The sequence below is a fragment of the Vitis vinifera genome, chromosome 13 (genome assembly GCF_030704535.1).
Source record: "Vitis vinifera cultivar Pinot Noir 40024 chromosome 13, ASM3070453v1".
NCBI lineage: Eukaryota > Viridiplantae > Streptophyta > Magnoliopsida > Vitales > Vitaceae > Vitis > Vitis vinifera.
The window spans coordinates 7,692,372-7,714,637 of record NC_081817.1 but is presented as its reverse complement, the minus strand read 5'-3'; the positions used below and the strand labels follow the sequence as shown (position 1 = coordinate 7,714,637).

At 26.2% G+C, this 22,266-nt stretch overlaps 2 protein-coding genes and 1 pseudogene across 2 annotated transcripts; all 3 read left to right on the top strand.

The window, feature by feature from the left end:
* The first annotated feature begins 8,881 nt into the window (after positions 1-8,881).
* Positions 8,882-10,227, top strand: LOC100852493 (protein STRICTOSIDINE SYNTHASE-LIKE 10). The gene is made up of 3 exons (XM_059741543.1): positions 8,882-9,117; positions 9,391-9,660; positions 9,771-10,227. Exons 1-3 carry the CDS (start codon positions 8,882-8,884, stop codon positions 10,225-10,227), a joined length of 963 nt encoding a protein of 320 aa, XP_059597526.1.
* A 2,481-nt stretch (positions 10,228-12,708) lies between these two features.
* Positions 12,709-13,669, top strand: LOC100852455 (protein STRICTOSIDINE SYNTHASE-LIKE 10-like; annotated as a pseudogene).
* A 5,961-nt stretch (positions 13,670-19,630) lies between these two features.
* On the top strand, positions 19,631-21,996 carry LOC104881181 (putative B3 domain-containing protein At3g24850). The gene is made up of 2 exons (XM_010660438.2): positions 19,631-20,287; positions 21,835-21,996. Exons 1-2 carry the CDS (start codon positions 19,631-19,633, stop codon positions 21,994-21,996), a joined length of 819 nt encoding a protein of 272 aa, XP_010658740.2.
* Positions 21,997-22,266: the final 270 nt, after the last annotated feature.

Below are 22,266 nucleotides of genomic sequence, written 5' to 3'. Positions count from 1 at the left end.
CAACAAATATCTATCATGTTGTAGACCCTCCATTTTGTCCATTTAGCACATGTCTTTAAGTTCACTTTCAGTGCTCCACAGTAATTCCTTGGTGGCCCATTGCTATCCATGTAGCTCATTTTTTCTGAGCCACGTTGGAGACTTTGGTTGAGGGGTTTATCCGGTTCCACATTATGATCTTGGTTGTTTTTCAAGTTTAGACTAGGCTTCATTTAGGTGCACTTTAGGTTAGACTTAGTTAGGCCCACATAGTCTCATCCTTGCCCTGTATAGGTATACTCGGCCCATTAGGCACTACCTTAGGCCCATTTAGACACCTTAGACCCATCTAGGTTCACTTAGGTCCATTTAGACACCTTAGGTCTGTTTAGGTTCACTTAGGCCCATTTAGATATCTTAAGCCCACTTAGGCACATTTAGACACTGATTGTTTTTTTCCTACAAATACATCAGCAAAACTGAAAGTAATTATTATGGCGTTTTTAATTATTTTCCTTTCTTATTTATTTTTCTACTTTTTAGTTAATCGTCATAATTGCCTCATCTATCTTGAAATCATATTTAGAGGGTCTATTACCCTTCTCTCTCCATCTTTTGTTAGGGTTAAACAAAGAGATTTTTGTTTTTAAAGACTTTCGTTTTCTCATAGAAATCTAATCCCCGCTCAACAAATTTTGGTGGATCCTTCGAAAGGCTTCCGGTCTAGCTAAATCTAATTTCTAGATTCTTCTTGACTTTGTAACCTTAATTCTAACTTAAGTCTAATTTTGAGGTAACCCTCTTTCTTTCATTCATTTTCTCTTTGTTTGTGGTTTCTTTAGTTTTTCTTATAAAGGTTTTGGTATGCCTCATTATCAGTTCAGATATTAGAAATAAGCTTTTTTTTTTTCTTAATATTTTTTTAAACGTTGATGTATTATTATTAATTTTTTTTAAAAAAAGAATATTGATATATTGATATATTTCATATACTATGTCGATATCATAAATGATAAGATAGAGGTAAATAAATAAATAAAATTTTTTTAACTCATTTTTCTTAACTATTTCCTCTATTTATTTATTTTATATAAAGGCACAAAAATAGAAAAAAAAATCCAACCAAATAAGAAAATTGATACTTATATCTTTTTTTTTCAAAGTATAATTTTGATTATTGCTTTGTATCCTTCAAATTTTTTGGTATTTAATTTTGCCTCTTTTTTTCTCAAGTATTTGTGAAATGATGGCACATTTTTATCATTTTTTGACTTTACAAACTTTGTGGCTATTTTTATATTGTTTATAACAAGATAAATCATTTATTTCTTTGTCTCCATGATACTAGATTGCCTTTTTAAATAGTAAATATATATGACTAGTCAAGTCGAAAAAAGGTATATACTTTACACAATCAATCCTTAATTATCAATTTTTTTTATAAACTTAAGAATAATGAGTTTCACCTGCTTTAATTTACTTTTACTTTACATTTCTTTTGTGAATCATGTTAATTTGATTCACAAAAGAAATTGTAATTGTCATTCATATGTATGAAAAAATACCCTTTATTTGGTTTCTGCTATTGTAAGAGTGGGGTTTTGGACAAGACTATAATTAAGTTGAATTATATGTCACCTTCAAAAGAAATTTTGTATTTGTTGGTGCTTAAATTCACCTTTTTTTCTTTAATTTTTTTAAAAATGATAAATATTCTTATTATTTTTTGACTTTACATTTTGTGACTTTCTTTATATTGTCTATAGCAAGGTAAAACATATATTTATTTGTTTTCATAATGCAGGATTGTTTCTTTAAAATAATGGCATGAACGGAGTCGGAAAAAGGTATCAGTTTAGATATTTAATCTCTAGTAGAAACCTTTTTACCAACTTAGAATAAGGAGTTTCACAATCTCTTACTATTCTCTTACATTTCTTTTGAGAATCATGTTTGCCATTTATATTTCTACATTCATATATATGGAAAAGTACCTTATATTTGTTTCTTGCATACAAACAGAATGGTTTTTTCCTTTTTTCTTTTTCTTTGTCGACACTAAAAATTTTCTTATTTATTTCAATGCATGCGATCATAATGTATACTCCTTTTTGTACAAAATATCTGCAGATCAAAGTTCCTGCACTTAATGGCCTCCAGGGACCCCATGAGAGAGAGTACATCATGGATCATTGCTCCTTCTTGGGTGACCTCTGGAAGGCTTATAACAAGTAGAATGGTAATTATGACTTATTTTCCACAAATATTTACCACGTACATATGTTCTTTTCACTATCATATAGGTTCTACGATTTTCCTCATTTATTTATTTTTTTAATTTTTTATTTATTTTGATGGGTGTTTGATCAGATGAGGGAGCTGGATGAGAGGTATCTAGGTTTAATGAACCTGAAGAGAGCATAGACCTCCCTCCTTACAGTTGGGTGACCATTGCTTGGTATCATGTGTTGCTCATTTTCGTTTTCAAAATGCCTTAAATAAAGAAAAGTTACTTTTCCATGAAGTCCATTGTAGATTTCTTTGTTCTAAGATTGTGCTCTTCTGCCATGTAGGCCTTTAAAATAACATATTAGAGGATGAGGATGGAAGAAAGTTTTTATTCAGTGGGAGCTGCAACTAAAAGGGATGGCAGCACTGAAGCTTCCCTTCCCCATTGGCAGTGACCGCTTACAGGATGAATGGTAGTGGAACATCAAATCCAATAGGCTATTAAAAAAAGAAAGAAAGAAAGAAAGAAAGAAGGAAAACTATGGTTTTTAATAATAGATTTTTCACACTGTTTAGGATTCGAGTAATGGGAAAAATCTCTACCTTTTTACTAGATTTTTTGGCTTATAGGGAAAGAAAGTAGTTCTCCCATAGGGTTCATGTTTTGATCTTGTCTTGTTAAGAAAACTACAGAGATGAGTTAAAGTGATGGTTCAGAGTGACAGAAGAGCAGAAATTGAAGCCTATACTTCAATGATATCTAGTAAAGGAAAGAGTACAAGCCAATGATATCTAGTAAAAGTAATGCAATTTTCTCCTCAAAAAAAAAAAAAAAAAAAATACAAACTGGGTGGAAACAAGATTCTTGAGTTTAATGAACATATTATTGCACTTGAAGCCATGATTGAACTAGATGTTTTTGTGGTTCACATTGTTCATAGCTCATTAGAAATGCTTTTATATGCTAGATGTGGATGGTGGATCTATTTAGCAATCAAAAGTAGAGTCTCTCTATCTTCGAGTGGACTTCATTTAGTCAAACACGCAGGAGGTAAACATAGAGTTTTTAAAATGCTTGTGAGAAGGTTTCAATTGATTTAGATTTTCCTGGTTTCTCCAATTTCTCATCTTAGTTTTTGGCCAATAAATAGGCAAAGCAGTGGTTGTTGTCATGTCTCCAATGATATCAGGTTAAAAGTTTGGTGATCAACTGTAAACTTCAGTATCATTGTGGGTGGTACGTGTCAAATGTGATCTTCATGATAATTAGTTTCATTTGAAAATATTTTTATTTTAAAAATTGTTAAAAATTTCAAGAAAGAAAGCTGTCATATCTATTACTCCAAGCTTTTACAATGGACCCATTTTTGTAGAATGGGTTAGACTTGTCTTTGAAATAGATTTATAGGAAAAAAAAACCATGAAAAATGACAAAAGAAAAGAAAAAAAGAAAAAAAAAAAAAACCTTTGTAACTTACTACCATTTTATAATGCCTTCTATATTTTTTTCTGTTCATGTTTGTGTGGTTTTTTTTCATCAGATATCTCAATATAAACATTTGGAATTAACTATATTAAACCCTTCTACATTTTTAACTAATTTGGAGGTTATTGACTTGTAGAAATAAGGTGATTGAACTTGCATTAGAATGTGGACTGATGAACCCAATAAATATATCAAGTCTAGATTAAGTAGGATACTCGTTCGGTTGCATATCTTACTTCATCTATGTGGGCAATGAATAAAAAATAATATGAAATAAATATTATATTATATTATGTTATTTATATACTATATTATATTATATTTATATTATATTATATTTAATTTTTGAAATTAATAAAAAATAATATGAAATAAATATTATTATTCAATGTTTAAAATAAAAATTATATCACATTCAAATATTTTCTATTTAAAAAAAATGAAATTTCATTTATGTTTAACAATATTTATTATTAAAATATTTAAACTTTCAAATAAAAAAAAGTTATATTATGTTATTTAATATATAAAAATAATTTATATATCATATATTAATATTATTTTATAAATATTTTTTTAATTTTTATTTTTTAATAATAAATTTAATTTATAATAAAAAAAACTTATTTTGTAAAATGATTAAATTAAAATGTAAAAAATTTTAAAAAAATAAAATTTTGATACATGAAATATATATATATATATATATATATATATCCATATTTTACCATGAGATTTACACATCTTATGAGAAAGGGATAATAATTATAAAAAAAAAAAGTTTGATAAGTTATCTTAACCCATACTAATAAAATATAAGATAAGATAAGATAAGATATAATATCTCATTTTTTTTATCTTATCTCATATTATATCTTACTAACCAAATATAATCCTAGTATCGAAAGATAAACTAGGTTGCTTCTTTAGGAATTTGACCATAATGATAATTGCATTGTGTTGTGATGTGGCATTAATTTATTTTTGTGGCAACCTTGAATATTATCCACGTAAGAGTTTGTTTCACTTATAATTAGGAAGTTGTTATCTGAGTTGTTTTGTTGTCGGTGGTGCGGGTGTATGTGGGCATGCACAAGATTAGCTAGGCCTTGTTTGGCTCTCTGTTATTTGGATTGAGTGTTGTAAGGCTGAGTGCCTCATTTTTTTTTTCTCTTTGGTCGAAGCTACTAGTTACCATGACTACAAAAAAGAATAACACTTAAAAAAAAAAATTAAAAAATTTAATAAATTTGAAAATCACGTTTCCATCTTCTCATACAATATCAAATATGATTTTAGTTTTTGTTTTCTTGAAAAAAAAATTATATGTCAAAAAAGCCCCCAAATATGTTTTAACATGTTGTAACATTTATAAAATTTTATAGTGTTTATTTTTTCCTTCGAAAAATATTAAAATAAAAATTGTATCTGTCACCTTAACCAATAATAGTAAATTTTGGAAGAAATTTTTCTACAATGGATAGGTGTGGTTTGCAAGAAATAATTTTTTATATTAACAAAATTAGGAAATTGTTTTCTAAAATTACAAGATAAAAACAAGATGATAATTAAATACTTTTTTCTCAAAAATAATAAAAGAATTATAGTTTTTATAAATTATATATAATATCTGTCACAATATACTTCATAATTTTTATTTTTAAAATAAGAAACTTCTATATAAAGGTTAAGCATCTCACACAAAAAGCATATAGATTTATCCAATATCTTTGAAAATCAATTTTAGAAATTCTAAAATTGATGGTAAAATATTTTGGATACATCAAAATTTTAAAATATTTTTTGAAATCATTATTTTTTCAATATAAGCTTTTAAGAATTTTTATAAATTGTTTAAAAATTATCACTATCTTTTATTTTAAAAATAAAAAATATATATATATTTGAATAAATATTAAATAATTTGTAAAATATTTTAAAAAAATCAACCGATTATTTTGAAAATATACTTTTATAAAGCTCTCAATAGATTTTCATTTTAAAAAAAACACGTAGAGTATACCACTTTAAAAAAAAAAAATTTAAAAATTAAAAATTTTAATAAATTTGAAAATCATGTTTCCATCTTCGCATATAGTATCAAATATGATTTTAGTTTTTGTTTTCTTGAAAAAAAAAAATTATATGTCAGAAAATCCCTCAAATATGTTTTAACATGTTATAACATTTATAAAATTTTAAAGTGTTTATTTTTTTCCTTTGAAAAATATTAAAATAAAAAATTGTATCCGTCACCTTAACCGATAATAGTAAATTTTCGGAGAAAATTTTTCTACAATGGATAGGGTTTGCAAGAAATATTTTTTATATTAAAAAAATTAGGAAATTTTTTTCTAAAATTACAAGATAAAAAACAAGATGATAAATAAAATACTTTTTTCTCAAAAATAATAAAAGAATTATAGTTTGTATAAATTGGATATAATATCTATCACAATATACTTTATAATTTTTATTTTTAAAATAAGAACTTTTATATAAACGTTAAGCATCTCACACAAAAAACATATAATTTACTCAACATCTTTGAAAATCAATTTTAAAAATTCTAAAATTGGAGGCGGTAAAATATTTTGGATACATCAATTTTTTTAAATATTTTTTGAAATCATTATTTTTTTAATATGAGCTTTTAATAATTTTTATAAATTTGTATAAAAAATATTGCTATATTTTATTTAAAAATATAAATAAGAAATATATCTAAATAAATATTAAATAATTTGTAAAATATTTTTAAAAATTCAACCGATTAATTATTTGGTTGATGTAGCGCATGAATTTCAAATTATTTTGAGATAAATTTAATTTTTAAAAACTTCAAATCGGATTCTCTCTGTTTTTTACCCGAAGCATACCGCCAATCTCTTCTTCAACATTATTTAACAAAAGATGGTGCCACGTCATATAATAAAAAAATTTATTGGCAATCCAGTCAGCACCTCTAATCAGATAAGAATGGTGAGAATTTCATAAACCGGGTATGGATTCAGTGCCATGGACCCTATTTCCTATCAATTACCTTTATATTATATTATACCATATATCCTATATAATTTTATATTTAAAAAAAAAAATATTCATATTAGTTCTCAAATAGTAATTTTTAAAAATAATTTTAAACTCAAATAGTGAATCAATTAAGAGCATAAATATATGAACAAAAATTAGTTTTAAACAACTTTATTATTTATCTTTTACATAGAATTCTTATTTTCTAATTTTTTTTACTAAACAAATAAACTCCAAATTAAACAAAATTTAATGTATTGGATTCATTAATGACTCTAATAATTTTTAAAAATAATTTAAAACTCAAATAATGAAACAATTAATACCAAAAATTTATAGATAAAAATTTATTTAGAACAACTTTATTATTTCTCTTTTACATACCATCCTAATTTTTCAATTTTTTTTTCACGCAAATAAGCTTTAAATTAAATAAGAAATTTATTAATGAGTCAAATAATTTTTAAAAAATAAACAGTGAACCAATTAATACTGTAATTTTATGGACAAAAATTAGTCTAGAATAACTTTATTATTTCTCTTTTACATGAAATTCTTATTTTCTGATTTTTTTTTCACTAGGCAAATGAATTCCAAATAAACAAAACTTAATATGTTAGATTTATTAATGAGTCTACTAATTTTTAAAAATAATTTAAAACTCAAATAATGATCCAATCAATACAAAAAATTTATGAGCAAAAATTGATGGAAAATGACTATTATTTCCCATCTACATAGAATCATTATTTCTATTTTTTTTAACCAGAAAATAGGTTTAAAATTAAATAAGTCTTAACGTATTGGGATTCATAGCAAGTTTAGTAATTTTTAAAAATAATTTTAAACTTAAATAATAAACTCATTAATACAAAAATTTTATGGATAAAATTAGTTCATAATTGCTCTATTAATTTTTTTCTACACATAACTATATTTTTATAAATTTTCTCACTATAAATATGAACTACAAATCAAGTGACAATCTGTATTGAATTTATTAATGAGTTTAACAATTTTTAAAAATAATATAAATTCAAAAAGTAAATCTAATTGTTAAAAAAATAAAAAATCAAAACTGATATATTATGATCATGACTTTATTGTTTCTCCTATACATACAAATATATATTTTTAATTTAGGTAAATAAATTATAAATTATGAGATAATTAATCATTTTCTAATTTTTAAGAATAATTTTGAATTCAAAAAATCGATCTAATTAATTATAAAGTAAATCAAAACATTTTAAAGTATTATATTTGTAATTCAATATTAGATATGTGCATGAAAAACATAACTCATTTACATGTTTAAAAAAAGTTAAACTTTATTCATTATTTATTTTAAATAAAATATTGTTAAAATTTATTATTTTAAATTATTATTATTATTATTATTATTATTATTATTCATTTTAATAAATAAAAAATATGAAGATGTTAATATCTTTATATTTCTAATATATACTAAAATAGTATTTTTTTAATTAAAAATATAATTTATGATTTAATTATAATATTATTATTCACATTTTACTAAAAAAAATATTTGTTTTTTAATTTATTTGTAATTATAAAACTAGCCTTGAATTAAATTAAATTTATATTATATAAATTTAAATTTGCAATGTTTTAAAAAACCAAAAAAAAAACAATTTGGATAAACTCTAAACCAAAAATTAGAAATAATTATCCAAACCCAACCTGTCCCCACCACCGCATGTGGTAGCCCTATCCAAAATGGGTCGATGACATTGATGCCCATTCCAAATGTATCAAGAATGGTTACCTTCCCAGGGAACTTCCTTGAGATGGTGGCATTGCCCTCAGGCTGAAAGAATCCATTACGGTGTAACAGATGATTATAAATTTATCTCAAATAATCTCTTTTTTTTTTCTTTTTTTTTTTATTAGTCCCCACCCTCAAAAGGCTAACAACAAAATAATCTAGAAGTCTTTCTATCACTTCATAAAAGCAAATCCTACTAGAAAAAGAACTCATTTCAAATATTAATTAGAATCTTTATAACAATTATATTTTGATTTTAATTAGGACAACCTATGATTCTCTTCTTATATATAGATTTATGGGTAGCATAACCTTTACTTATAGTACCAAAGAAAGAATTGTCCATCATCTTCTTCAACACCATGAAGCTCTCACAATTCTTTATTTTCTCTTTTATTTCGATTTCTCTTTTTGAATGTGTTAATTCACATCAAGCCTTAAAATACAACAAACTTAAACTTCCTTCATGGGTATCTGGCCCTGAAAGCATCGCCTTCGATTGTAATGGAGATGGTCCTTATACTGGCATCTCGGATGGTAGAATTTTAAAATGGCAAGGTTCGAAACATGGATGGAAGGAGTTTGCAATTACTTCCCCGTTCAGGTAAAAACTACTAGTAAATTTTTTATTCATTATGTTTAGTATATATTCACTTATAATTACATATATTTCTTAAATAGATTTTAAAATATAATAATGTATAATTAATTTTTTAATTATGTTGTATATTCATATTAATTGCATGACATAAAGTATTCTTTTAGTGTTCAATTCAACCTTCTTTGTAATTGTAAGTATAGGTTTTATGTTGGATAAAAATGTATGAAAGTATTTGAAATAATTGAAGTATTTGTTTTTGTACTTGATTAGGATTCCTAAATTTTGTAATGGATCAATCAACCCTGCAATGGAACAAGTATGTGGAAGACCATTGGGTCTTAAATTCAATGAAGCAACATGTGATCTTTACATTGCAGATGCCTATTTTGGGTTATTGGTGGTTGGGCACAATGGTGGAGTTGCTAAACAAATAGCCATTAGTGCAGAAGGAGTCCCATTTCGATTCACTAATGCTTTGGATATTGATCAAAACACTGGAATTGTCTATTTTACCGATACTAGCACCATATTTCAAAGATGGTATGTATCATAAATTTACTCCTTACTATATAGATTTTTTATTTTTATTTTTAAATTTGTTCATATAGTTATGATTCTCATTCTCATTAATTAACAATGGAATTTTGTAGGGCTTATGCAATAGCAATGCAAACTGGGGATAAGACAGGAAGGTTACTAAAATATGATCCAAGGACCAAAGAAGTGACGGTGTTGCTAAGAGGCTTATCCTTTTCAAATGGGGTTGCATTAAGCAAAGACAAAGATTTTGTTTTAGTTACTGAAACCACTACCGCCAAAGTCACAAGATATTGGCTCCGAGGTCAAAAATCTCAATTGAGTGACACTTTTACACAACTTGTTGGATGTCCGGATAATATTCAAAGAAACATTCATGGGGAATTTTGGGTTGCACAAAATAATTGTGGAAGACCAGAGCTAAAAGTTAGACCGGTAAGACTTAATGAAGAAGGAAAGATCATGGAAGAATTAAGTGAGGATGTTGGCCCTGTGAGTGAAGTCCAAGAGAAAGATAATAGTTTATGGTTATGTTCTGTGATTTTTCCATATATAAGTGTATTAAATTAGAATATTTTTTAATATTATAATATTTGTCTTTGGAATTTAATTTGATTTTATTGCATTACTCTGTAATTCGTAGTTTTAATTTTTATTATTCACTTATACATTATATAATACACTTACATAAAGATTTGAATAGATTTTCATTTTATAAATCGGTGACAGATGGATTAAGTGATTAACGTGTAGAGTATAGCACCTTTTGTTTTAATATAATATCAAATATGCTTTTATTTTTTGCTTTTAAAATTTAAGAAATATAATCAAAGCCCCCAAATACGTTTTAACATTTACAAAATTCAAAAGTATTTAATGTCTCATGTTCTCATGATTTTGTTCTCTAACTTTTATGAACATTTTGATAATAAAAAATAAAAATAAAGAGCATTCTTAAACACATACACGTCATCTCTTCCTACATCTATCTCTTTTTCTTTTAAAAATATTATTAAATATGATTTTATTATTAACATTAATTATACCAAACATGGTTAATATTTATGAGAATTTTAAATATAATTTAAAGATCATTTATTTTTCTTTTAAATATTGCAATACCACATGAATGAATCCCCATATATATATATATATATATATATTTAAATTTTTTTCTATAAATATTTTTTTTCTTTTAAAATTTTTTATTTGGTTAGTCCTAACTTGTAACAAACCACATGTAAATATCTGCTTTCATCATCATCATCCTCATCGTATCCCACGGTGTTGATACTGTAGAACTATTAGGTGGCCGTCCTCCAATCGCTGCACGTCCCTGCAAAGAAGGTTCACAATGTCAAAGTCAGCACCATAATGTTAGACATTTTATGGATTCTGAACCAATAGGAACAAATATTCTGTCTTGTCTTAACTATAGGCCTTTACAATTACAGGGCATTCATTACGGTGTAACACTTATTCTGTCTTAACTATAGGGCCTTGCCTTCACAATTAAATGGGATTCATTAAGATATTCTTTGCCTTTTGAAAGAATCTTGCTTTTCAAGGAAATACTACAAGTGATATGTCGATTTTTTAAAAGTGTTTTTAAGATTTTTTTTTCGAACACTTAAACTATGTTTGTTCCTAAAAAAATGTGAGGGAAAGAAAATGGAAAGAAAAAATAAAAATAAAAAATAAAAAATAAAGAAAATAAAAAATGGATTTAAAATGAATAAATTATTTTATATGTTATTTCAAATTTATTTCACTTATTTTTCCTCTTTTATATAAAGATTAAATAATTTAATAATGTATAAATTTCTATCTAATTGTAATTATATTTTATTTTATTTTATTTTCTATTTAACATATTAAAATCAAACATGAGAAAATTATTTTTCTTTCCTTGACACTTTCCAAGAACCAAACATAGCCTTAGGCTATCTTTGGTTAAGAAAATAAAGAAGAAAAGTGGAAGAAAAGAAAATATATATATATATATATATCTATATTTAAAATCAATAAATTATTTTATATACTACTTCAAATTCATTTTCATTTATTTTTCCTCTTATATATAAAGATTAAATAATTTTAAAATATGAAAATTTTTAATTAATTTATATTTGATTTTTTTTCCGTATTTTCCATATTAAAATCAAATATTATAAAATCATTTTTTTTTCTTTAATATTTTTCGGAAACCAAACGTAGTTTTAAATTTTTCTTCAAAAACAGTATTTATGTTAGAAGTGTTTTAAAAAATCACTACCAAATGGATTATAATTCATTTGACCATTGTTACTATTTCTATAATTTTTTAAAAAGTCAAAAGTATTTACTTATCTTTTCAAGATCTATAAATAATAAATATAGTTCATTTCTGTTTTTTAAAAATAAAAGATAAATAAAAAATTATGGTATAAAGTAAATACAAAGACACATTAATTTCATAAATACTCTTATCATAGAATAACTTAATAGTAGAAGAAATATGAATAAACGAGTGAGTCTCCAAATTCTTTATTTTATAAATTTATCTCAAATAATTTATTTATTTTTTTTCAATTTTTTTATTAGTCCCCACTCTCAAAAGGCTATTTTAGTTTCTTAAAACATATTAAAACAAAATAATCCAGAAGCTTTCTTTTCACTTCCTAAAAACAAATCTACTCAAAAAAGAACTCCTTTAAGATATTAATTAGAGTCCTAATTCTTATGTTATAATAATTATATTTTGACTTTAATTAGGATAACCTATGATTTTCTCTTATATATAGATTCAAGGGTAGCATAATATTTACTTATAGTACCAAAGAAAGAATTGTCCATCATCTTCTTCAACACCATGAAACTTTCACAATTCTTTATTTTTTCTTTTATTTCGATTGCTCTTTTTGAATGTGTTAATTCACATCAAGCCCTAAAATACAACACACATTAACTTCCTTCAAGGGTATTTGACCCTAAAAGTATTGCCTTCGATTGTAATGGAGATGGTCCTTAACATCTCAAATGGTAGAATTTTAAATTAGCAAGGTTCAAAACATGGATGGAAGGAGTTTACAATCACTTTCCCGTTTAGGTAAAAACTACTAGTAAAGTTTTTATTCATTATGTTTAGTATATATTCACTTATAATTACATATATTTCTTAAATAGATTTTAAAATTTAATAATGTATAATTAATTTTTTAATTATGTTGTATATTCATATTAATTGCATGACATAAAGTATTCTTTTAGTGTTCAATTCAACCTTCTTTGTAATTGTAAGTGTATTTGAAATAATTGAAGTATTTGTTTTTGTACTTGATTAGGATTCCTAAATTTTGTGATGGATCACTCAACCATGCAATGGAGCATGTGGAAGACCATTGGGTCTTAAATTCAATGAAGCAACATGTGATCTTTACATTGTAGATGTCTATTTTGGGCTATTGGTGGTTGGGCACAATGGTGGAGTTGCTAAATAAGTAGCCATTAGTGCAGAAGGAGTCCCATTTCGATTCACTAATGCTTTGGACATTGATCAAAATACAAGAGTTGTCTATTTTACCGATACTAGCACCATATTCCAAAGATGGTATGTATCATCAATTTACTCATTATATAGATTTTTTTTATTTTTTTTTATTTTTTATGTTTGTTCATATAGTTATGATTCTCATTCCCATTGATTAACAATGGAATTTTTTAGGGCTTATGCAATATCAATGCAAATTGGGGATAAGACTGGAAGGTTACTAAAATATGATCCAAGGACAAAGAAGTGACAGTGTTGCTAAGAGGCTTATCCTTTTCAAATGGGGTCGCATTAAGCAAAGACAATGATTTTGTTTTAGTTATTGAAACCACTGTCGCCAAAGTCACAAGATATTTGCTTCAAGGTCAAAAATCTCAATTGAGTGACACTTTTACACAACTTGTTGGATGTCCGGATAATATTCAAAGAAACATTCATGGAGAATTTTGGGTGGCACAAATAATTGTGAAAGGCCAGAACTAAAAGTTAGACCGGTAAGATTTAACAAAAAAGGGAAGATCATGGAGAAAGATAATGGTTTATGGTTAGATTATGTGATTTTGTCGTATATATGTTAAATTAGAATATTTTTTAATATTATAATATGTACGTGCCTTTTGGAATTTAATTTGATTTTATTGCATTACTCTGTAATTCGTAGTTTTAATTTTTATTATTCACTTATTTATTATATAATATACTTTTATAAAGATTTGAATAGATTTTCATTTTATAAATCCACGATGGATGGAGTGTAGAGTATAACACCTTTTGTTTTAATATAATATCAAATATGTTTTTATTTTTTGTTTTTAAAAATTAAGAAATATAATAAAAGCCCCCGAATACGTTTTAACATTTTCAAAATTCAAAAGTATTTAATGTCTCATGTTATCATGATTTGTTCTCTAACTTTTATGAACATTTTTGCAATAAAAATTAAAAATAAATAGCATTCTTAAACACATACACGTCCGCTCTTCCTACATCCATCTCTTTTTCTTTTTCTTTTAAAAATATCATTAAATATTATTTTATTATTAGCATTAATAATTTTTTATTATTAACATATATAAGCATGTTTGTTTATATAATAATAATAATAATACTAATAATACTAATACTAATAATAATAATAATAATAATAATAATAATAATAATTATATATCATAAAATATAGTAATACTAATAAATTCTTTAATCGAAATTTACTAAAAATTATTTTTAATAATAATAAAATAATATAATATATTAGAAAAATTAGGCTAATCCAACCTATGATAATCATCCTAGATGGGGGTGAATAGGGTGATGGTTTCTTTTTGCAAATTTAAACTATGTGAATACAAGAGACAAATATATGCAAATATATAATAAAGCAATATAAAGGCAATTGCATATAAAGTAAAGGAGTAGGGAAAAAAAATGCAAACACAAGATTTTTATAGTGGTTCGACGCAACTTAGTCTACATCCACTCTTCTCTAGCTTCAATCCCAAGCTTGAGGTTCCACTAATTCAAGGCTTCCTAACCAAGCCTTCGAGCAATACAATTGGATTATGGTTCCAATTCACCCTCTTAGACTTTTGGCTCCAAGCACCTTTTACACTTCTCAAGAGATACCCCACTCTTAAACAACCCCTCAAGTGATAGCCTACATTTGAAAAACTTTCTCTCAAAGATTTATAAATAAATGATCTCACAAAATCTTAATACAAAAACTTTAAGCTCAAATGATACAAGAAAACTAGGATTGAAAGGTACACTAATGATATGCAAGTTTTAGAATAATGGTGCACTCAAAACACTTTTCCAAGGCTCAGATATATTCAAGAAAGGTTTGGGAAGGTTGAGATCTTAAACAATGAAGATTTGGAGCCTTTTTATAGAAGAAAATGACCAAACTAGCCGTTGGGGGTTCGATCGATCGAGCTGGGGGCCGACTGGTTCACTAGTCATTGGAACATTTAATGCTTTGACAGGTTACCGTTGCTTCAATCGAACCTCAACCGGAGGTCGACCGGGAAGGAGGATACCTCAACCGAGAAGCGAAGACTATTGGAAGAAAGAGAGTGTTTTTAGCACTCCTCGATCGGGCAAGGGGAATCGGTCGACCGGTACCCTGGTTGGTTGAGCTAGTTGGCCCAATGCCTCGACTGGTTCAATGTTTTGGCCCTGACAACCGACTTTTTCAACTTAAAACCTTGTAAATAAGTTTGAAAAATATTTGACACAATGTTTTAGTTGAAAACATGAAATCATCCAATTTTAAAAATATTTAAAACAAAATAAATTTTGAATGATTTTGGTACATAAGTAAAGAATGTAATGCATGAAAATCTTAGTGTACCAACAACCTTACAAAGAAATCTTATTAAGCTTGGGTCTTAAAAAAACATTTCTCTTTGAGGTCTTCTTCTTCTTCATGATTTCTCTTTAACTTAATTTGTCTTTGTGATTGCCACTTTAGAAGTCGTCTTGCCTAATCACACTTGAAATATAATCATTAGTTCTAAACCTTATTTTATTATCATCAAAATCAAGATTAACCAAACATTGGTTTCACACAATACAATTAGTCTTGAAGTAAATAAAGACAAAGAGATTAAAAATACAAAAAGGTTAAGGAGACAATTGCATAAAATAAATAAAATAAAAAAAAAACCTTTTTCAATCTTTTTCCTTCAATTTTTAAATTATTGAAAAGGTTTTTCAAATATTTTTACTTCTTGTTATATAAATTTCAAACCCATTTTTTATTTTTTTAGTAATATTTAATATTCATAAGAATTAAAAATATAATTTAAAAATTATTTATTTTGCTTTTAAAATATAGTAAAATAAATATTGCAATACCACATGAATGAATGCCTAAATAATGTTTTGTTAAAATAAAAAAATATGAAAGAAAATAAAATATAATTAAAATTAGTTATAAATTTATATATTTTTAAAATTATTTAATTTTTAGATAAAGGGGATAAAAAAGTGAAATGAAGTTAAAAGTAATATAAAAAATAATTTATTAATTATATATAATTATATATATATTTCTTTTCTTTTTTTTCATTCTACTTTTCCTTACTATTTTCTTTCCTTGCATTTTTTCATAATTTTTTTACCACCTAACATAACCATAATGCCCTTTTACTTTCTATACCAAACAAAATTGATGTACCAACAAATCGAGGCATGGATAACATGAACTTCATGGGGCTTTGTGCTTCTTATGCATGGATTACTACATGTAATACACAATCTTAAAAAATCTTTTATACTTTAGCCAATATTGTTAAGAAAAAAATAATGTTTCTAATTAATATTAATAAAGTAGAGAGTTAATTAATTTAGTAAAGTAGAGAGTTAACCGTATGTTACTTGGTGATATTAGGCATGATTAGAAGGAATTTGTGGAGTGCGTTTAGAAATATAATTTTGCTCATCTTGAACCAAATATTATCAATTTTTATCCATATATTAGAAATGACACATGGCATCAGAAAATATTAGGGTGTTTAACATATATGTATATATTTAACATAATATGAACCAGTTAATAAATATACAAAAACATATCATCAATATTTAAGGAAATGAGACTTGAGTTAATGTACAAAGAAACAACATGAAATTTCTTTGTATGATGAATTTTTATTTTTTTTTATTGATAATTACTTTTTTCAATTGTAAAAAAAAAAAAAATTACATTTTTAACTTAAGATAAGATTTTTCAATATAAACATCCTCAATACATGTCTATCATGAATTTTAGGGTTTTCAACTCAATAATATGGCATTACCCCTTTTATCCCAATTTTTCAGTTCAATGGGATAGCTTGGATAATTGGTGAAAATAGTTTTTTTTATTACACTTTTTACCAATTCTTTATATTTTGGATATTGTGTTAGAAATAATATATGAATTCATTTATAAAATCTATTCTTCATTTTCCCATGCCATCCATTCCCACAACATAAAAACAACAAAACATGAAGATCATTTACTAACGTTGAGTAGGAATTCGTAAAAACATTACATAAATGATGAACATAATAATAATATCAACAATGAAATATCAATGAAGAACCGTTTTCACAAATTTTACATGAAATTAATAATATTTTAATTACTAAATATCATAAGAAATGAAATCTATGCTACTATCAATATAGATTTTACAAGAAGGTTTAAAATGGAAATTAAATAATTTTAAATGAAACTTTGCACGTTATAATTCTTAAAAGAAAAAAAAATTGATTTAAAAAAATTTGAAATCGTTCATTGTTAACAACTCAATAATATGACTAAAATTATCAAATTTAAACCAATACAATCTTGGTTTCCTTTTCTATATAAATTAATATTTGTTCATAACTAGTCATAACTTTGATTGATTGAGCACAAATATAGATGGGAGAAAAAAAACATATATATCAATATCATTTGAAAATTTGTATAGAATTTATTGTCTTCAAAGTATTTTTATTTTTAATGATAAACAAACATTATGATTCAAATATCCTTTATTTATTTATATTACAAATATTATATATATATATATATATATATATATATATATATATATATATAATATTAATTTTAATTATCATGTATTTTGTATAATAATTAAATATAAAATAAGTTTAAATTTATAAATAAAATTATCAATATTTTAAAATAAAAAATACTTATACATGTATCATCATTTTTATATTATTGAATATATTGAAATTAGGTAAATTTATATAAAATCTAATTTTAAATTCTAAATATTATTATTAGATATCCCCAATTATATCATACATATATCAATTTCTTTAAGAAAACAATCTCAAAATGTCTATTATTATTTCTTATATCATTTTTTAGAATTTTTCTCAAAATTTTCATGAGTCTCGTTCAATTTCCTTTTGACAAATATTTTATGTTAGAATATCTAATGATATTTTGCAATATATCCATAAAATTAAATTACCAATACATCCTTAAAAACTAATATTTTCATCATTGCCTATTATGAGTCATTAGACACCAGAAGGAAGTGTAAGATATAAGATATCATAAGATATCCTACATATAGTTATTAAAAATTCTCATCGGATAAGAATAAATAAACAAATATTTTTGGATAAATCCCAAAACCTTTTAACTCTAATATTACCGGTAAGAGTAAATAGTAGCTAGCAATTTTCAAAATCCTATATGCTAATTGTACTATTCTAGTTGAACCACAAAACAAATTACGATTGATTTATATCCTTTAAAATAATTTAAGGTCATATTTAGTTGTTCAGATATAACATTGGATTGGATAAGAGCGCGGATATTATATCATATCCCATATTTGGTTTGTTATAGGATATGATAAGTTATCACATCACTTATCTTATCCTATATTCAACTAAACATGTGATATGATAAGTGGTGTGATATATTATCCATTTTTTTTTTTACCCCTTTCACATGGGATATGTTAATCCCATGTTATGGTATGAGATATATATATATCATATATCAAAATTTTATTTTTTTATTTTTTTATTTTTTTATAATAATAATATACTCATTCTACAAAAATAATTTTTTTTATTATAAATTAAATTTATGATTAAAAAAGAAAAACTAAAAAAATATTTATAAAATAATATTAATATATAATATATAATATATAAATTATTTTCATATATTAAATAACATAATATTAAAAAAATTATTTGAAAAGTTTAAATATTTTAATCATGAATTTGGTTAAATATAGGATAAGATAAGTGATAAAATAACTTATCTCAACCCATCACCAACCAAACATAGCCTTATAGATTAAGAAAATATCTTTAGTTGTGTTTCCTTTATAAAACTCCTTTTTTATTTTTTTTATTATTTTTATCAAGTTTAACTAGTCCGCTACTTTAGCAAATGATAATTTTCTCAAAGTAATATAGTAATATCTAAGGATCATACTCCATTAATATTTAGGTCTTGTCACTAGTTCTATGGATAATGTTAATCTTAATTAAATTAGGACTATATTTCCTTAATTAAGTAGGCTTATTTTATTATTTTTACTCTATTAGGTGATTGATTAAATTATGAAATACTTTTATTATCCTAGTTTTATTAGGATATGAAATTATAATTTAATTATATATTAAATAATAATTTAAAACCATAGTAAAATCCCTATAAAATAATATTCTTAAAATTGTGAAAAATTATTATCTTAGTAAAATATAAGGATTTGATTAGGATTCAGTAACTTTTCAAATTGAAAGACTTGTTTCTCAGGGACGTCATCTATATATAAGCTCTCTCCTGCCATACCAACAAGAACAAGAACCCACTTGTAACTTTCCAAATTGAAAGACTTCTCTCTAGCTCATCATCTTGCCATCCCAAGAAGACCAAGAAACCCCTGAAAGTATATACTTTGCGCATTCACTTCAATGGATTCTGTGGTAGAAGATGAGAAGAAACATGATCAACATCTTGAAGAAACGATGAAGATATTGGAAGATGGAGATGATCAGTGTCTTCAAAAAAAGATCAAGATCAAGAAGCGGCCACCACGGTGCCATGATGATGACGACAACGATGATGATGAGGGGGTGTGTGTTCAGGAGAAAAAGAAGTTGATGAAGAAGAAGATGATGGATAAGGCAATTTGTTCATCTCCCCATGCAACGCCAAAGCTCCCTGTCATCCTCAGGAATCGGATTAAGGCTCTAGGGGGTTCTGATGTCACTTTTGTAATCCAGAAGCCTCTCTTCAAGAGTGATGTGAGACTCAGTCAGAACCGTCTATCCATACCCTTGAATCAGATACAACAAAGTTTCCTCACACCTGAAGAGAGTGAGAGGTTGAACTCAGGAGGAAACGGAAAAAAATGTGTAGATATGGAAGTGATGTTGATTGAGCCATCCCTTCATCGAGAAACCATCAGTCTGAGGAAGTGGGACATGAAGAAAGCTTCCGGAAATTCTACCTCAATGTATGTGTTGGTGACTAATTGGAATTCGGTTGTACGGAGGAATAGTATGAGTAAAGATGAAACGGTGCAGCTCTGGTCTTTTCGAATCAAGTCCAAGTTGGGTTTCGCTCTTGTAAAGAGAAGACTACAAGATGATCCTAGGAATAGTTCATTAAGGGGCATCCTGGATAGTTGATATGGATACCAGGGACAGACAGGGTAGGTGTATTTACTATTTAATAGAAGATGATAAACCTCCCTGGATAATAATTGTCACTAAATTGATTTTCCTTTCTTTTTTTTTTTTTTTTTTGCTGATTATGTAGACTTTTAATTTTGATTGAATGTTAATAGAAACATTGCCATTCCCTTCTATCTCCCTTTCTCTATTGCTATTTGTCATTTTTTAATTATAATATGATTTATAATTTTTTTTTTAAATTCATTTATCTATCTATCATATCACTCCAAGAAAGAGTGTATGTTTATATATATTGCTACCGTGTATTAACTAATTGCAAATATCAGATATGTTTATATAGACTCAATTCTAAAGTTGTCCACATGGGAATTTGACTGCTAGGGCAAGACCAATCTTGAGGATCAATAAAACCAACAATATCTATTCAGGTCCTCCGCTGCAACAGAATCAGGCTCAACATCTGAACCGATAAAATTAGCAAGAAGCAACATTTTGCATTCGTCATAGTCAATTTCGTTGCCTCATTTAGATGTATACCATACCATCTAGTGTAATCCATAGACCTGTGCAAAGATCTCAAAAGAAGAGGAAGGGTCCCTGACAAAATCATTAGGATATATAGTGATTTAATTGATGACATTGAACAAATTTGGAAATTCCTCACTTGCTAGTGTTGAAAAAAGGCCACGGAAACTTAATATCCTACTACAAAGAGAATCTTTTATGAAAAAACTGAACAGATGTAACTACCTAGGTCCAAAAAATAAAAAAACTTGGTTTCAAAGACAAATTTGCTTCTAGTACAAACTATTTACTTTGCAAATCAAGAAAGAAAAGAGGCAATAACCATTGAGCTTCTTGTTGGTTACTAAGATATACCTCAAAGTGACCTTTTTTTCTCTACTTCTATGTTTACAATTTTGGGAACTGTCAATAATAAAGAGAGAGACTGAAATGGATCATATGAAATGGAATGAGGATTTAAAGGAGATATTATATAGAGGTTAAGATTTATGAGCTGGGAATGGTGTGAAGATACTATAAAAATAAGGTTTAGATAGTAGATGAAAAAGCCTATAGGTAGTCTAAATATATGGAATAATTCCACTTAGAAGTAGGGAGTTGATACTATTAATAATTTGAGGAAACTGAAAAACTATGGTTTTTTATGGGTAGCACAATATGATTGAATAATGATCATGTACTAAAAGGTATCAATCCCCTCAAGATCATCCTTTGTGCAAAATTATTATATAGTAAGAAAACCTTGAAGGGTTCAGGAAATGAAGATACATTAGCCGGTGTGGTATCACATAGCCTCAAATTCCCAATAGGCCCTATGGTTAGTTTTCATGCAAGAGATTTGACCAGGGGGCTGTTAGTAAAGGAGCCAGAGGATTGGTTAGAAACATTTAAAGGGTAGATATGAAGAAACACTCCCTTTGAAGGCTTGAATTGGGCTCTAATACACAGTGCAGTACCCTTGGAATTGCCTAATTTCTGTGATGCTGGAATTGCCTAATTTCTGTGATGCTGGAATTGGTAGCACTGCAATTAGTGTGCAGAAAAAGGGGAGTGCTAAGTTTGATTATAAGGACTTGAAGGACACAACAAAGTGTGTGGAGTTTGAGCTGTTCTAGCTGAAACTCTCTCCAGATGGTTTGAGCTTCTTTTCTGAAGTCTTGAGATTTTTCACCCTTGCTGTAACTAAAAATACACAGCCTGTCAGTTTCTGCAATAATGCTATCTTCAGTTCATTCATCTTAGAATAGTGGAGCTAGATTTGCTTGAGACCCCTTTGAGAATCTGCTCCAGCATGTGAGCACAATTAAGCTCTCATTGCTATGTTTATTGTTTTTGACATTTCTCTGGCTATTCTCGCATGACTGATCTGATTCTATTGCTCCTAA

Coding starts and splice junctions, on each gene's coding strand:
- LOC100852493 (XM_059741543.1), top strand. CDS start 8,882: ATGAAGCTCTCACAATTCTTTATTTTCTCTTTTATTTCGATTTCTCTT. Junction 9,118..9,390: donor GAGTTTGCAATTACTTCCCC/GTTCAGGTAAAA, acceptor GTACTTGATTAG/GATTCCTAAATTTTGTAATG. Junction 9,661..9,770: donor AGCACCATATTTCAAAGATG/GTATGTATCATA, acceptor GGAATTTTGTAG/GGCTTATGCAATAGCAATGC.
- LOC104881181 (XM_010660438.2), top strand. CDS start 19,631: ATGGATTCTGTGGTAGAAGATGAGAAGAAACATGATCAACATCTTGAA. Junction 20,288..21,834: donor CCAAGTTGGGTTTCGCTCTT/GTAAAGAGAAGA, acceptor TACACAGTGCAG/TACCCTTGGAATTGCCTAAT.